Genomic DNA, 17,735 nt, shown 5'->3' on the forward strand with positions numbered 1-17,735 from the left:
CGACCAGTGGGAGGCATAGTCTAGCAACGTTCAAGACAGGGGAGGGGAGAATTGGAAATACGAAATTGGGATGGGAGAAAAATAGAAAATAAGGAGAAAAGTGGATAAAAAAAAGAAACAGAAAACACAAACAGGCATAGACAGGGTTAAACATTAGAAACACATAAAACACAAACCGGCAGAGACAGGGTTAAACATTAGAGACACATAAAACACAGACAGACAGAGACAGGGTTAACATTAGAGACACATAAAACACAGACAGACAGAGACAGGGTTAAACATTAGAGACACATAAAACACAAACAGGCAGAGACAGGGTTAACATTAGAGACATAAAACACAAACAGGCAAAGACAGGGTTAACATTAGAGACACAGAAAACACAGACAGGCAGAGACAGGGTTAACATTAGAAACACATAAAACACAAACAGGCAGAGACAGGGTTAACATTAGAGACACAGAAAACACAAACAGGCAGAGACAGGGTTAACATTAGAAACACATAAAACACAAACAGGCAGAGACAGGGTTAACATTAGAAACACATAAAACACAAACAGGCAGAGACAGGGTTAACATTAGAAACACATAAAACACAAACAGGCAGAGACAGGGTTAAACATTAGAAACACATAAAACACAAACGGGCAGAGACAGGGTTAAACATTAGAAATACATAAAGAACTGTTCTGTTTGTTGGTCACTTTGCAGAATGAAGGACGCTAATGGCACTTGGAATGAAGGACTTCCTGAATATATGCCTAGTTGCCAGGGGGACTCTATAGCGCCTCCCAGAGCTCAAGAGCTCAAACTGGCTGAATAAAGAATGGGAGCTGTCTGCCAAGATACTCCTCGCCTTCTCAAGTTCAAGTTCAAGTTCAAGTTCTTTAATAGTTGTCATACAGAAGTACAGAATACTTTCATACAAAATGCTTCTTACTGTTACGCTCCAGAGACTGTGCTAGACAAGATAGTATCAAATAACATAATAACATAATATAGCATGAATTTAGAAGAAGAAAATTAGGTCACAGTGTTCGGTATAGACATATGTACAATGTTCTGAGTTACCATATAATATACAATACACAATACTATGCAGTGTACTAATGTACAGTACTATCTAGTGCAAAGCAGAAATGGGATGAGGTACAATTTTAGGTACAATTTACAGTAAGGTGTACGAGTTGTAGTGCAATCCTTCATCCATAAATATAAAGTGTGGGGAGTGGGTGCTACAGTGTGTTTGTTTAAAGTGGGTGTGTGCTATAAGTGTGTGGAGTGGGTGCTACAGTGTGTTTGTTTAAAGTGAGTGTGTGCGTGTGGATGTGTGTGCTATGTGCGTTTGGTGGTTGTTGTTGTGTAGTGTTCATTCATTGTTCGTTTAGCAGCCTGATGGCCTGGGGATAGAAGCTTCTTCTGAGTCTTTCTGTGCTCGCCTTGAGACTCCTGTATCGCTTGCCTGACCGCAGCAGTTCAAAGAGGCAGTTGTTCGGGTGACTGGAGTCTTTAATGATTCTCTTAGCCTTGCCCTTGCAACGCTTGTAGTAAATGTTCTGGAGGGTGGGGAGCCCCCCTCCAATTGTGCGTTCGGCTGAACGTGTCACTCTTTGTAGTGTGCTTTGGTCTTGTGCAGTGCTATTCCCAAACCAGGAGGTGATGTTGCCGGTCAAGATGCTCTCTATTGTACATGAGTAGAAGTTCTTAAGGATCTTCTGGCTGACTTGGAACTTCCTTAGGCGCCTGAGGAAGTAGAGGCGTTGTCGTGCCTTCTTCACAACACTGTTAATGTGTGTGGTCCATGTTCCTTGTTCTTTCTGTGAGGAGTACAGTCAAGGGCTTTTGTGGTTTGCCCACTATCTTGCTGGCCATTGACACAATGTGAGAGAGTTTATTCTTAAGTTTGCAGTTCAGGTGACCGAACCAAACAGGAAAATGAAAAGTTAAAACACCCTCATTAAGGGTTTTGTACACCAGCTCTAAAATGTGCTGACTGACACCGAAGCCCTGGAGTCTTCTCAGAAGACAAAGTCGCTGTGATTTTTATTAAAAAAAAATGTTTAAACATACTCTGTGTTTTCAGAGAAGCTCACCTAACAATCTAAGACTGTACCAAGATATCTGAATGTATTCACAGTTTCAACATGTTGGCCATCAAGTGAAACTGGCTCAGTTTCCAGATCTCGCTTGGTACACATGATTAGTTCTTTGGTCTTAGCCACATTGATTTCCAGCTGGCTAATGTTACACCACGATTCAAGAGCCTTAGTGTGGGCCACTGGGCCAGGTAGACAGCTTTACCAGAGCCTTAGTGTGGGCCAGGTAGACAGCTTTACCAGAGCCTTAGTGTGGGCCAGGTAGACAGCTTTACCAGAGCCTTAGTGTGGGCCAGGTAGACAGCTTTACCAGAGCCTTAGTGTGGGCCACTGGGCCAGGTAGACAGCTTTACCAGAGCCTTAGTGTGGGCCAGGTAGACAGCTTTACCAGAGCCTTAGTGTGGGCCAGGTAGACAGCTTTACCAGAGCCTTAGTGTGGGCCAGGTAGACAGCTTTACCAGAGCCTTAGTGTGGGCCACTGGGCCAGGTAGACAGCTTTACCAGAGCCTTAGTGTGGGCCAGGTAGACAGCTTTACCAGAGCCTTAGTGTGGGCCACTGGGCCAGGTAGACAGCTTTACCAGAGCCTTAGTGTGGGCCAGGCAGTGGTGCAGTGGTGGTCCCACGCGGTACCACGCTGTCACAGCACTTTTCTGAGCAGAAGTACGCGCACGAATGTACACGTGCGCGCACACAAAAATGCATTCACAACTTGCACTCGACTCGTCGCACCGTGCGCCAAGTACCGGCAACTTATCTATCACCTAGTCTTTGCATAACAATAGGATGCCAATAGCATAACAAATAACGACAAGTGCAAAACCAAAATACAAGCCCTGGGCCCTGTTTCTTGTACCTGGATAACTGAGTTAGCCGGATAACTTTAGCTGGATAACTGGGTTAGCCGGACTTTCCGATTTCATGTACGTGGATTTTCCAAATCACCATGACAACATATCCAAAAGTTTGAGCCTGGTCGAAAGCAGAGTTCAAGTTCAAGTTAGCCTGAACTATCGCCACGCCCCCGCAAAGAAGTGACAGCCCGTTTCCTGAAACTATTCCCACAGTCTACGATCTGCATTATACCATTCTGAATTACGTTTTTGTGCTCCATTCTTCCAGAGGGGGCTTTTGAAATGTAAAATAGACCCAAAATGCTGATATTAAATTCATTTGTCCTAAATAATGCACGTTATATATACTGTGGCGACGGTGGCGCTCGCTCGTGCGATGTACACATGATGTGGTTATTTTAATTGTAACTGGGATTAAGATGTCTGATGAGATGCGCTGTTTGACGGATTTGAGAAATTGAATGAGCCGTTGACGTCACATTAATGAATGAGGATAAAGAGATAAACTTCATTCAAAACAACGGATATTCTAAACACGGGTCTCTCGTTCATTAATGTATAAACAATGAATTTATCCCATCTGGCCCAGTGGCCCAGCGGTAGTGCTCATGCCTGCCAATCCAGCGACCGGGGTTCAAATCCCGGTGTTTCCAATATGATTTTTTTGAATATAATATTAATGATTATACGCCAAAGTAGCCTGGTTTTAAGTTAAAATATTATAAATCTACATGCATTGAGGATGTCATTCTTTATATAGCTCTCAACGTGCACCAAATTGAATTATTCCTATATTGCAAAAAGAAGGAAAAGACTAGGGCCTTGAACCCCGGTCGTCCGTGTGAAAGTCAAAAGAAGAACCCGTTACACCACAGAGAAGATAAGTAAAAGATTGACTATACATCAATCAATGGGTAAGAGAGCCGTATCGTAATTCTGTATAACAGTTAACTAATAATTTTCGCTAGCAAGATCTCATTTGATTATTCAATCCAGCAGGCAAGTTTAAAGAAATATAATCTGATTGATTGAGGTAATGAGGGACTTAGAATTAGCCTATAGATAACGCATTTAACTTGTCGGCGAGGCGATTGAGCCGTATTGCAATCTGTCAATAAAGTCTTAAATCAATTAATCAATCAATGCCGTTGAGAATCAGGATCTCTGCCATCGATACGTGCTAGCTTTTCACCTAAAACGGCCGCGCGCATTTAGCCTGACTCGCAAGTCTGGCTTGAGTTAACGAGACTGAATCCACCTTTGTGAAACAGGAAAATCCCGGCTTCGAACATCGGGTTAACTGAAGCTGGATAATGGACATCTTGATCGACTTAGTTGAACCACGTACATGAAACAGGGCCCTGTACCAATTGGTGGGGGTTTGCTTGAGCTGTGGAACTCTCACTATGTGACAAATGGTCCCGACTGGAAGGATGAGACATTAAGTTGTGCTTCAGAAGGAAACTGTCCTTCTATAAACTGTAAGTTACATTGTTAATTTAGTTTGTATTTACTTTTCTAGTTTAAGTTAATTCAATTAAAGAAATTGTAACTACAGTATTGTATCTACAATTACATTTAAAACATTGTTTGTTTTTCAACCATATCTGTTGACAATATCATTTCTTTATATATTGAATGGCTACATCCTGCTACCTTTTTCAGCTTCTCTATTTCAAGGCAATATTTACAAAAACTAAACTAAAACTAGTAATTTCCTATACAAACATGTTTCCTACTATTTATGCATAATAATCATCTGTTCTGTGCGCACGCGAGGGAACATGTATGCGCATGCACGCGCGGGAGTACAGGCACTCCTGGGGCCAGGTAGGCAGCTTCACCAGGGAGGTCTTTTCCCTGCAGGAGCCCAACTAGGGCCATGCCGTCAGCGTACTTGATCAAACAAAAATGTTTCTCTTTAATCATAAATTCATTAGTAAAAAGAGAAAATAAAAAGGGGGGAGAGACAGAAGCTTGTGGGCAACAGTGAGCATATCTGAAACGCTCCCACTGACAGAGACCCTCTGTGGGCGGCAAGAGAGAACATCTCTGATCCAGATAATTAGACCCTTGTTGACACCGAGATCAGCTCGCCAGGGTTCGCACAAGGTCCTTTTTTTTTACCAAAATAAGTCAAGGCCTGGAATTCCTTGAAAACAGAATTTTTTTTAACAATGTGTTTAAAAAGTCCTTGGAATTCAAATCAACCATTCGCATTAAAAGTTTTGTTCATCCATGATAAAATTGTTCTGAATCAAGAAATGACATTTTTTTAATCTAAAGTGTAACTAATTATTGTCGGAAATTGGTTTTAAGCCATAGCCTACATATTGGATCTGACCCCCCCCCCCCCCCCCCACACACACACACACAAAACGTTAATTGGATCCTTTTTAAAATAAGAAATTGTGCTTGGAAAAGTACCTGAAAGTCATTGAATTGCATTTTGCAATGTCTGTGGGAACCCTAGCATTTTCAGGAGGATATGTACCTTCATTGAATTGAACGCAGAGCTAAAATCCACAAATAAAATCCTAGCATATCTTTTAGGCTGTGTGAGATGTTTAGTTACTGTGTTAAGCAGAGTCAGCAGCACGGCATCTTCCTCTCTTGCTCCTGTACGCAAACTGCAGTGTATCTAACATACTGGCCACAGTGGTGGACAAGTCATTGGCCAGGACTCTCTCCATAGTTTTACACAGATTGGAGGTTATTGCGATGTAGGCTGAAAATCATTTGGTGTACTTGCACCTGGCTTTTTCGGCAAGGGCTTAATTATTGAGAATGTCCATGATTTTGTCACTGTACCCATGTCTAGGAGGGACTGGAACAGCTTGGCGAATACTCCCTTTAATTGAAAAGCACAGTCTTTGCGCAGACAGGCTTTCAGAGCGTCGGGGCCAGTGGCCTTGTTTGGCTTAAGTTTAGAAAGACTTACAGCAACATCCTCCTCTCTGATGACTATTGCTGCTCCTGCAGGGAGATTGCAGCATACTGTATCTCATCACATTCATTACTGTCATCCACAGTGTTAAATCTACAGTAATGGTTGTTCAACTCATTAACAAAGGCAACACTGTTATTTACAGGACGGTTGCTTTTCTTTTTTTTACTGGGTCTGCCGGCCCATTAGGTGTGTTCAGACCTTCCCATGCCTGTCTTATATTACCTGTTGAGAATTTATCCTCTGTTTTATTTTTTAAATACATTTTGGCCTTAAGGATCCCCTCCTTAGCTCTTTCCTTTTTTTTTCACACAGCAATTCCACATTACCAGTGCAGAATGCCATTTTACTTTCATTAAGACAGCTTTTCAGCTTTTTTGATACCCAGGACTTGTTGTTTGGGAAGATTTTCAGTTTTAGTTTCAGTCACAATAGCCTCACATAAAGTCATATATGACGTGATAGTGTCTGTGAGTTCATCAGGATCCTGGCAGGATTGAAATAATATGTCCCAATTAGTCTCCTCAAAACGGTCTCTGAGTTCATCTTTGGATCTTTCGGACCACACATGGATTTGATTGGTGGTAGGTTTCACCCTCTCCACCACAGCCTTGTATTTGGGGAGGATGGTCAGATTTCTGTTATCTTCTCCTCTCCAGGTGTTTCTAAGAACCGTCCGGCCAGTATGGACCTCCTGCTCCTCCACAGCCGCCGCTCCCAGTCGGACCTGAGGCCCTCTCACACACGCCAGCTGCCCCAGATCCCCACCAGCCCCCAGGGGCCTGGCCAGGACGCAGGAGGGGAGGAGGGGGCGGGAGGAGGCGTGGGCATGGCCGTGGCCGTGGGTGTGGGTGTGGGCGGGGGCGGGGCCGAGTGCAGAGACCACCCCTACACCGAGGTGGGCGTGCGGAGCAACCCCACCCCCACCCACTGCCTGGACGACGGCTTGTACGAGAGTGTGGGGGTGAGAGAGGGCGATGCCGACCCCAAGATGCCCCCCGCCCCCCCGCCGACCTCAGCCAACACCCCGGCCACCGTCAGGGCAGCCGCCCAGAGCCCCCCCACACAGGCCAATGGGGGCCGTAATGGGAACGGGCCTGGGAACGTACGTACTGTGTGTGTGTGTGTGTGTGTGTGCGTGCGTGTGTGCGTGCCTCTGCATACAGATTCAGATTCGGATTATTTTATTGTCACAGCTTTTTTAAATGTACATACATTCAGAAAAACGTGAGATGCTTGTTTTTCCCGGCTCCTCAACCGTAGTAGATTTGTGAACATTATACTATCTATACAAACTATGATTATAAGCTATAACTATAAATATAAACTATAACTATAAACTAGATAAGCTATAAATAAACTAAACTATGTGTGTGTGTGTGTGTGTGTGTGTGTGTGTGTGTGTGTGTGTGTGTGTGTGTGTGTGTGTGTGTGTGTGTGTGTGTGTGTGTGTGTGTGTGTGTGTGTGTGTGTGTGTGTGTGTGTGTGTGTGTGTGTGTGTGTGCTTGTGTGTGTGTGTGTCCCACAGGGTGGCAGAGGGAACGGCAGGGGGAACGGCCACGGGGCTGTAAGTGGGTCCTCGAGGGGAAGAGGGAATGGGGTCAACGGGGTCAGCAGGTCCCCCCTGTCCTCCCAGTCCACCCATGACCCCATCCCAGCAGAGTATGCGTCCATACGGAAAGTTAGGAAGGTGACTGGGAGCAATATTATTATTTATTATTATTATTATTATTATTATTATTCTCAACCAGCATGAGAGTCCAACAGTGTTTGAGAGTTTTGTTTCTTTTGGTCATTTGGATGTCTTGGTTGAAGTTGAGTTCTCAGAATGTCACCTAAAATGTCTGCGTGGGTCACTCTCCACAGGTTGACACGGCCAACAGGAAGGAGAGTAATGGTGGCGACAGCCAGTCAGATAGCCAATCAAGTGTCAGCGATTCACCCTCCGCCCCGCCCCCTCCACTCCCCCGCAGTCAGGAGTTACCACGGAAACCTGTTGAGCCATTTCACCTGCATTCTTTTCCCAAGGTAGAGGAGATCTAGAATGAATATGAACAATCACTATCCTCTATGTCTATGTCAAGATCATTATATTGATCAGACGAGACATTTTTTCTTTCATTACATTTACATTTACTCATTTAGCTGAACGCTTTTATCCAAAGTGACTTACAAGTTCTGTACAACAGGTCAGCAGGAAGGGTACAACTCTGGCAGCTGAGTGACAATGTTCGTCAAACAGTGTTGAACTTGAGTGCTTTTTTTTTATAAAAAAAAATATTGTATTCTTATATTATATCATCTTATATTCTGGATGAAAGCACAGACCCTGAAGGCGTGAATATTTTAGGCAACCAACTTGTGTTTAGCGTTTCTCTGATTGGCCACTACGCCCATGTGACCGCGGCAGCGCGAGAGAGCTGCAGCGCGGAAATAGGCTGTCTATTGCCATTCTCTAAGACAAACTCTAACCTTAACCAGCTCCTTAACAGCGCCTAAACTTAACCCTTCTAACCTTAACCAACTCCGAAACAATGCCTAACCTTAACCTTAACCAACTCCGAAACAATGCTTAAAGTTAACATGCCTAAACTTAACCGGCGAAAGAATGCATGTTCAAAAATAAAAAATAAAAAATTGAAGGGAATCGAACTTGTCACCAACGGACCGCAGGATACACAGCAAGGCGGCGCTACCAGTTGAGCTAGTTCTCGATGGTAAAAAAAAAAGGGGGGATTACTGCTACATAATGCTGCCGCGACAGAGCTCCGCGGCAGAGCGGAGCGGCTGTCGCCGCAGGGGCGTGGCTAGACGCAAGTTGGGCGTGGCTAGACACAAGTTGGTTGCCTTTAATATTTAGGCACCCTGGAGACTTCCGTGAAAACAAATGGCATGCACCACGTCATCAAACTTTCAGACAGCAAAAGGTTCTCTAGTCTAGACTAGAGTCCAGCCATCAGAAAATAAAAATGTCGTTCTGTATTATCACCACCAGAGGGCACTGTCGCCTAACGCTGCACATGATGGACCTGTTTACTGTTTAGAGCTGGTAATCATGATCACAGTCCACTGGTATTATTGCATTACATTTGATCTCAACTCTGATTATCACTGACATTACAGCTTATCGTTTTCTTGTTTATGGAATGTATGTATGCCCCATGTACAGAAGAAATCTCCAGTTGAGACAGAAAATCAGGACTGACAAACAAAATGTATCAGCAGCCTTACTCAATTTAAGATACCGGTATATATCTCCTTTCAAAGCACGTGCTGCAGCGGTAGGTGTTCATCCAGCAGGGAGGTGTGTGAACAGCATCTGGGCTGGAACCCAATGAGGGAAACTCAGGGACAATCATCGGATGATGATCAACCTTTCCTGTGGGCCTGCTGGCACCAGTACCTGTTGTTTTAGACTGTGTGTGTGTGTGTGTGTGTGTGTGTGTGTGTGTGTGTGTGTGTGTGTGTGTGTGTGTGTGTGTGTGTGTGTGTGTGTGTGTGTGTGTGTGTGTGTGTGTGTGTGTGTGTGTGTGTGTGTGTGTGTGTGTGTGTGTGTGTGTGTGTGTGTGCGTGTGTACGTGTGTTGTGTGTGTGTCTGTGTGTACGTGTGTTGTGTGTGTGTGTGTGTGTGTACGTGTGTTGTGTGTGTGTGTCTGTGTGTACGTGTGTTGTGTGTGTGTATGTGTGTTGTGTGTGTGTGTCTGTGGTGTGTGTGTGTTTGGGGGTGTGTGTGTGTGTTTGGGGGTGTGTGTGTGTAGGGTGGGGGTGTGTTTGTGTGTGTGTGTGTATCTGTGTGTGTATATATATGTGTGTGTGTTTGTGTGTTTGTGTGTGTGTTTGTGTGTATGCTTGTGGTGTGTGTGTGTGTGTGTCTGTATGTGTGCGTGTGTGTTTGGGTGTGTGTTTGTGTGTGTGTGTATCTCTGTGTGTGTGTTTGTGGTGTTTGTGTATGTGCTTGTGGTGTGTGTCTGTCTGTCTGTGTGTGTGTGTGTGTGTGTGTGTGTGTGTGTGTGTGTGTGTGTGTGGTTGGGGGTGTGTGTGTAGGGTGGGGGTGTGTGTTTGTGGTGTGTGTATGTGTTTGTGTGTGTGTGCTTGTGGTTTGTGTCTGTCTGTGTGTGTGTGTGTGTGTGTGTGTGGGTGTATCTGTGTATCTGTGTGTGTGTTTGTGTGTGTGTGCTTGTGGTGCGTGTGTGTGTGTGTGTGTGTGTGTGTGTGTGTGTGTGTGTGTGTGTGTGTGTGTGTGTGTGTGTGTGTGTGTGTGTGTGTGTGTGTGTGTGTGTGTGTGTGTGTGTGTGTGTGTGTGTGTGTGTGTGTGTGTGTGTGTGTGTGTGTGTGTGTGTGCCCTGCAGTGTAACACCGGTTCCTGACAGGCAGCGAGCGAACTGGAGACGAAATCGCGCGCGACACTGTCCTGATATGACGCAGCGCATGTCCGAGTGTGTCTGTGTGTGTGTGTACAGGGGGCAAAAGCAGCCTGCGATTCTCGACCAATAAAAAGTGTTTAGGGGCGGGACTCGGCCGCGTAATCGCTCAACTAGAGACACAGCGAGCAAATATTTGAGGGGGGAACGACATTGCCGCTCAGTTCGCTGTCGCTCGCGGCAGGTCAGGATAGTCTGATTGAAACGAATACATTTGAATCACTTTTGCAATCACGCTCGCTTGTGTCGCTCTATGTCAGGAAGGGGTTAGAGACAGCATTGATTGATTGATTGATTGAAAACTTTATTAACAGATTGCAGAATGGGTACAATACAGTACAGCTCAATACACACAATTGTTAAGGGGATGCAGACCAGAGAAAGACTTTCGTCTTGTTTACATTTTCAATTCATCAGGACATAGACAGATGTAGAAGATAGACAGTACTTCTACATCTATATACATTTATGACATACCAGATTTGCAAATACAGTACTGTTTGTGATACAAAAATAGTCCAGAAAAGAGTATATACATTTGACGTAAAAACTGTACATTGGGGGAGGTTGGGTAGGTGGGGTGGGGGGGGGGGGTGGGGGGTTGGGCAGGAGGGGTGGGGGGGAACACTGTACAACTGTACAAGCAAAACTGTACATTGGAATATTGACAACCATACTTGGTCATTTACTGTACATTGGAGGGGGTTGGGTTAGGACATTTACAGGGGCCAGTTTCGAATTGCAGTCTCCCGTAGGTGTTCTTTGAGAGTGCTTTTGAAAGTGGGTAGTGATTCACATTCCTTTACAGCTTTGGGTAGGGCGTTCCACATTGATGTGGCATAATTGCTAAATGAGCCGAATCTGGGTTTAACATGATTTGTGGAGCTCCCTCTGGTGTTGTGATTGTGGTATTCACTGACCTTTGGGAAGTATTTTGACATGTACATGGGTACCTTGGTCATGTAGTGTATCTTGTAGACCAGGCCCATTGCAAGTTGCTGTACTCTGTCGTTTACTCTCTAAGCCATCCTAGGTTGTCAAAGTGGGCAGGGGTGAGGTGAAAATGAATGAATGAATGAATGAATGAATGAATGAATGAAAACTTTATTAACAGATTGCAGAATGGGTACAGTACAGTACAGCTCAATACATACAATTGTTAAGGGGATGCAGACCAGAGAAAGACTTTCGTCTTGTTTACATCAGGGTCCCCCATTTTCAATTCATCGTAACATATATGACATACATGACATACAGATAGACAGTACTGCTCCATCTATACATTTATGACATACCAGATTTGCAATTACAGTACTGTTTGTGATACAAAAAGAGTCCAGAAAGAAAAGAGTATGTACATTAGGCGTGGAAACTGTACATTGGATTAGGTAGGAGGGGGTGGGGGGGGACTGTACATTGGAGGTGGTTGGGTGGGTGGGGGGGGGGGGGTTGGTTAGGAGTGGGGGGGGGGGGTTGGTTAGGAGTGGGGGGGGGGGGGGGTTGGGTAGGGGGGGGGGGGGGGGTTGGGTAGGAGGGGTGGGTGGGGGACACTGTACAACTGTACAAACAACACTGTACATTGGATTATTGACAAGACCATACTTGGTAATTTACTGTACATTGGAGGGGGTTGTGTTCGGACATTTACAGGGCCCAGTTTCGGGTTGCAGTCTCCCTTAGGTGTTTTTTGAGAGTGTTTTTGAAAGTGGGTAGTGATTCACATTCCTTTACAGCTTTGGGTAGGGCGTTCCACATTGATGTGGCATAATTGCGAAACGTGTTTAGTCCCTTGTTTGAGCCGAATCTGGGTTTAACATGATTTGTGGAGCTCCCTCTGGTGTTGTGATCGTGGTATTCACTGACCTTTGGGAAGTATTTTGTCATGTACATGGGTACCTTGGTCGTGTAGTGTATCTTGTAGACCAGGCCCATTGCAAGTTGCTGTACTCTGTCGTCTACTCTAAGCCATCCTAGGTTGTCAAAGTGGGCAGGGGTGAGGTGGGTTCTAGGAGTAAGGTCAAGCAGTAGTCTGACCAGTTTGTTTTGAGATGTTTGTAATTTTGTTTTTAGCGCCTTTGAGGTGCTTTGGTACCATGAGGTGCAAGCATAGTCGTAGTACCCTTGAATGAGTGCTCCTGCTAGAGTCTTCAGGGTATTCTTGTTTACCAGTGAGGAGATCCGGTACAAGAATCGAGTTCGTTGGTTGACTTTTTTTATTACATTGGATGCCATTTTGTCACAGGAAAGATTTGCCTCTAGGATGGAACCCAGGTAGGTAATATCTTCTTTCCTTGTGACAATATTGTCACCCACTGTAACTGAGAAGCCGTCGGTCTTGCTGAGTTTGTTATTTGACCGAAGAGAATGGACTCTGTTTTGCCCATGTGTAATGATAGTTTGTTATCAGCGAGCCATATGCAGATTTTGCCTAGTTCCGAGCTGAGGGTTTTTTCAACCTGTAACTTGTTCTTGTCAGAGACCAGCAGGGCTGACTCGTCCGCGAACAAGAACAAGTTGCAGTCACAAGCTGACGACATGTCATTTGCATAAATTAGGAACAGTAGCGGTCCTAGTATGCTTCTTTGTGGAACACCACAGCTCACTGTGAGGGGGGGGATAGGGTACCGTTTACCGCCACCATCTGTTCTCTCCCCTCCAGGTAGGATTGCATCCATCTCACTGATAGACTATCAAAACCCATTGCTTTTAGCTTGTCAATCAGAATGGAGTGATTGGCAGTGTCGAAGGCTTTTTGTAGGTCCAGCATGACCATGACACAGTATTTGCCCGCGTCCACCTCTTGTTTGATGTGGTCGTTCAAATAGAGAAGGCATGTGTCAGTGGAGTGGGATGTTCTGAAGCCAGATTGGAATTCGTAGATTAGATTTTTTTCCGCTAGGTACTTTTCAATCTGTTCGTAGACAATTTTTTCCATGACTTTCGAGATGGAGGTAAGAATAGAAACAGGGCGGTAGTTGCCTGGGTCTAATTTACTGCCCTTTTTGTGCAGAGGGGTCACTCTCGCAATTTTGAAGTCCTTGGGGACGTGTCCCTGTTTTATGGAGAGGTTTATTATGTGTGTGATGACTGGGGTGATGGCGGCTGCTGAGTCTCTGAGGAATTTGGAGGGGATGTTGTCATGGCCAGTGGCTTTGTTAGGTTGGAGGGCGCTCAGTTTTTTGAGTACCTCATCTGTTGTTACCATTTCCAGTTTGAAGTCGTCTTTGCGGACCCCTAGGTTTTTGTAGTATGCTACTATGTGTTCTACCCCATAATGCCCTGAGTGGGAGGGTAGTTTGTTTACCAGTGTTGTGGCTGTGTTTGTGAAGAAAATGTTTAAGTAATTGGCTACATCTAGCTTGTCTGTGATGAGCGTGTTGTCCGTCTTTATGTTTATGTTTTAGAATCTGGTTTTAAGTTTTTTACTGCAGCCTAGTTAATTGTTGAGTAATTTCCAAAGTTCACATGGTTTGTTTTTGTTTTCCTCAGTTTTGTCATTGATGAAGTTCTTTTTTTGCCGTTTTGATCACGTTTCTTAGTCTGTTTCTTTCCAGTTTGAGTTCAGTCACGTGGTCTTGGAGTTCACTGCTCGTGCTTTTTGTAAGCTTTGACTGACTTTTACGAAACTCAGAGCATTTTTTGTCTCTGTGGTTTTCATAGCGACCAATATTTCGGAGTGCATCCACGGCTCAGCGCGATTTTTTACCCTGGTGGTTCTTAGGGGGGCCATGTCGTTTAGTGTTGTTGTAAATTTGGTTTTGAAACCAAGCCATGTTTCTTCTACCAGTGTACCATTGAGCTCATCTGACCAGTCCAGACTCTCCAGTTCTTGGTTAAAGGCCTCGCTAGAGTAGGTTTTTAGGTCTCTAGATGTGACTGTTTTGTGACAGCCGGCCTTATGTTTTAGCTTTTTGCGGGTACAGAATATCATATAATGATCACTTAACCCGCATGCTATAACCCCTTTATTGGAGATCTTGGACTTGTCAGAGGTCAGGATGAGGTCAATGGTAGTCTGAGTTGATTCACATATACGTGTGGGTTGGGTGATCAGCTGGCTGAGGCCGTGCAGATCACAAAACCTACTGAAGGATTTGAAGACGGTTGCATCTTTTTGTTGCATATCCGTGTTCCAATCCCCAATAAGAATCTTTTCAGCATCCTCAGCTCCAGCTAAGCACCCATCCAGAGTATCATAAAAGCCAGTTTGATCTGGCGGTCTGTAGATTGTGCCGACTAGAACAGATTTAGCCCTTTCAAATAGAATTTCCACCCATACGGTTTCAATTGTCTCATGATGTAGGTCAGTACGGTTAATGAATTTGGTGTCCTTATGATTGTACATACAAACACCACCTCCATACTTGTTTCTGTCATTACAGACCTCTGAGCTGCTCCACCACAGGGTTAAGGTTGTTGCTCAGTTGTCCACCTAGACTTTTATGGTGTAAATCCTTCATACTGTGGATTTGTGTCCTTGTTTTCCTACTATTGTGGGGACGTTGGCCCTGGTCCCCACAGTGTGAAGGAGCTATTTTAGGGTTAGGGGTCATGGTTAGGCTTAGGTAAAGGTTAAGATAAGGGTCAGGGTTAGGCTTAGGTAAAGGTTAAGATAAGGGTCAGGGTTAGGCTTAGGTAAAAGTTAAGATAAGGGTTATGGTTAGGCTTAGGTAAAGGTTAAGATAAGGGTCAGGGTTAGGCTTAGGTAAAAGTTAAGATAAGGGTTATGGTTAGGCTTAGGTAAAGGTTAAGATAAGGGTTAGGTAAAGGTTAAGATAATGGTCAGGGTTAGGCTTAGGTAAAAGTTAAGATAAGGGTCATGGTTAGGCTTAGGTAAAGGTTAAGATAAGGGTTATGGTTAGGCTTAGGTAAAGGTTAAGATAAGGGTTAGGTAAAGGTTAAGATAAGGGTCAGGGTTAGGCTTAGGTAAAAGTTAAGATAAGGGTTATGGTTAGGCTTAGGTAAAGGTTAAGATAAGGGTTAGGTAAAGGTTAAGATAAGGGTTATGGTTAGGTTTAGGTAAAGGTTAAGATAAGGGTTAGGTAAAGGTTAAGATAAGGGTCAGGGTTAGGCTTAGGTAAAGGTTAAGATAAGGGTCAGGGTTAGGCTTAGGTAAAGGTTAAGATAAGGGTCAGGGTTAGGCTTAGGTAAAGGTTAAGATAAGGGTTATGGTTAGGTTTAGGTAAAGGTTAAGATAAGGGTCAGGGTTAGGCTTAGGTAAAGGTTAAGATAAGGGTCAGGGTTAGGTAAAGGTAAAGGTTAAGATAAGGGTCAGGGTTAGGCTTAGGTAAAGGTTAAGATAAGGGTCAGGGTTAGGTTTAGGTAAAGGTTAAGATAAGGGTTAGGTAAAGGTTAAGATAAGGGTCAGGGTTAGGCTTAGGTAAAAGTTAAGATAAGGGTTATGGTTAGGCTTAGGTAAAGGTTAAGATACGGGTTAGGTAAAGGTTAAGATAAGGGTTATGGTTAGGTTTAGGTAAAGGTTAAGATAAGGGTCAGGGTTAGGCTTAGGTAAAGGTTAAGATAAGGGTCAGGGTTAGGCTTAGGTAAAGGTTAAGATAAGGGTCAGGGTTAGGTAAAGGTTAAGATAAGGGTCAGGGTTAGGCTTAGGTAAAGGTTAAGATAAGGGTCAGGGTTAGGCTTAGGTAAAGGTTAAGATAAGGGTTAGGTAAAGGTTAAGATAAGGGTCAGGGTTAGGCTTAGGTAAAAGTTAAGATAAGGGTTATGGTTAGGCTTAGGTAAAGGTTAAGATACGGGTTAGGTAAAGGTTAAGATAAGGGTTATGGTTAGGTTTAGGTAAAGGTTAAGATAAGGGTCAGGGTTAGGCTTAGGTAAAGGTTAAGATAAGGGTCAGGGTTAGGTAAAGGTAAAGGTTAAGATAAGGGTCAGGGTTAGGTAAAGGTTAAGATAAGGGTCAGGGTTAGGTAAAGGTTAAGATAAGGGTCAGGGTCAGGCTTAGGTAAAGGACTAAAGGTTAAGGTTAGGTTAGGGAATGAATATAAGTCTATGGAATGTCCCCACAATGCATGGAAAGATGGCTCTGTGTGTGTGTGTATGTGTGTGTGTGCGTGTGTGTGTGTGTGTGTGTGTGTGTGTGTGTGTGTGTGTGTGTGTGTGTGTGTGTGTGTGTGTGTGCTCGCGCTCGCTCTACTGTGCAGCACATGTTGTTAAAGTGGCCAGAATAAAGAGCGCAGGGACGGATTATGTAAGACTTTGGCAGGCTGCCAAGCTGCCTCAGTGTGTGTGTGTGTGTGTGTGTGTGTGTGTGTGTGTGTGTGTGTGTGTGTGTGTGTGTGTGTGTGTGTGTGTGTGTCTGTGTGTGTGTGTGCGTGCGTGTGTGAGTGCGTGCGTGAAGGTATCAGGGGATGAAACAAACAGCAGACAGGGAGCCGGCAGCCAGTAGGGGAATAAACAGCGCTCACATACTGAAGCCATTTATTCTGCCAGAGCCTCCATTACTCCTCTCTCTTCACAGGAGGAAGACATAAAAGCGTAATCATTCACAGTGGAGTCGCGGCCACAGGAGCAGCGACCGCTACACGCGTTCTAATTGGCCTATTTGCTCATTGGCCACATAAAAATGTAACCATAGTAATTATCCGGCTTCCATTTTTAGACATTCTCTTTTTCCGACTACTTTTTATCACACAAATAAAGTATCGTGACTTTTCAGCGTAGAGAGACGCGAGGCGGGAAGAGGATTCTGATCTGACGCGGTCGGCTGGGATGGGAGGATAGTTTCCCTCAAAGAGGAGAAGAATGAAACGCACACCCACTCTCCACTCCGACAAAACCACTTGTTGTTATTGTTTTGTTTTGACAGGGACTCAGATCGCGATGACGTGCAGTAAATACATAGCAGAAAAGACGACACTCTCTGTCGAAGCCTTGTTTGTGACAGGTTTATGACCATGACGTTGGCTCCAATTACTTTTTAATCAGAGGAGAAAATAACAGAATAGCCCAGAAAGCCATCCCTCGGTGCAAACATGACCTTTGACCTCCCTGCTCAGATGAGTAATTCACCGCGCACCACCATCCCCACACTGTAGGCCATGGTTAGACTAGTGTATTCCTGGCGTTTTTTTATACGTTTTTGAATACGTTTCATGTCCCTATTACACAGAAATGCGTTTTTTGGCGTTTTTTTGTGGATACGGCTGAAACGCTAAATTGTGTTTGCGTTTTGGAGAAACGCTAAAATACGCGCCGTCAACAGCGTGTAGTCTGCACGGAGCCGTTGTTGCGAAAACGCCCATGTGCAGTAGATACCATCTGCGTGCCCTTCCGGTGACAACAGTGTGTGTGTTTGGGACAGAGCTCCGTGTCCCAAATAGCTTCAGCTACCATGTGTTGTCAAGTTATTGTTATAAGGACCCCAGTCCAAGCTACAACAGTCTGCATTCCCTTAACAATT

The 17,735-nt window shown here is 44.5% G+C and overlaps 1 protein-coding gene across 1 annotated transcript in view; it reads left to right on the forward strand.

Moving 5' to 3' along the window:
* The window catches only part of LOC311244123 (uncharacterized protein), a gene marked incomplete at its 5' end in the record, with an annotated part of 47,493 nt that overhangs the window by 22,179 nt on the left and 7,579 nt on the right, over positions 1 to 17,735 (forward strand). The window contains 3 exons of the mRNA XM_084333533.1: positions 6,560 to 7,005; positions 7,429 to 7,590; positions 7,767 to 7,928. Of these exons, the coding sequence (XP_084189659.1) occupies positions 6,560 to 7,005; positions 7,429 to 7,590; positions 7,767 to 7,928 (770 nt within the window). The remainder of the gene's footprint in view (positions 1 to 6,559; positions 7,006 to 7,428; positions 7,591 to 7,766; positions 7,929 to 17,735) is intronic.

Source organism: Notolepis coatsorum, assembly GCF_963971535.1.
Source record: "Notolepis coatsorum genome assembly, chromosome: 17".
NCBI classification, from domain to species: Eukaryota; Metazoa; Chordata; class Actinopteri; order Aulopiformes; family Paralepididae; genus Notolepis; species Notolepis coatsorum.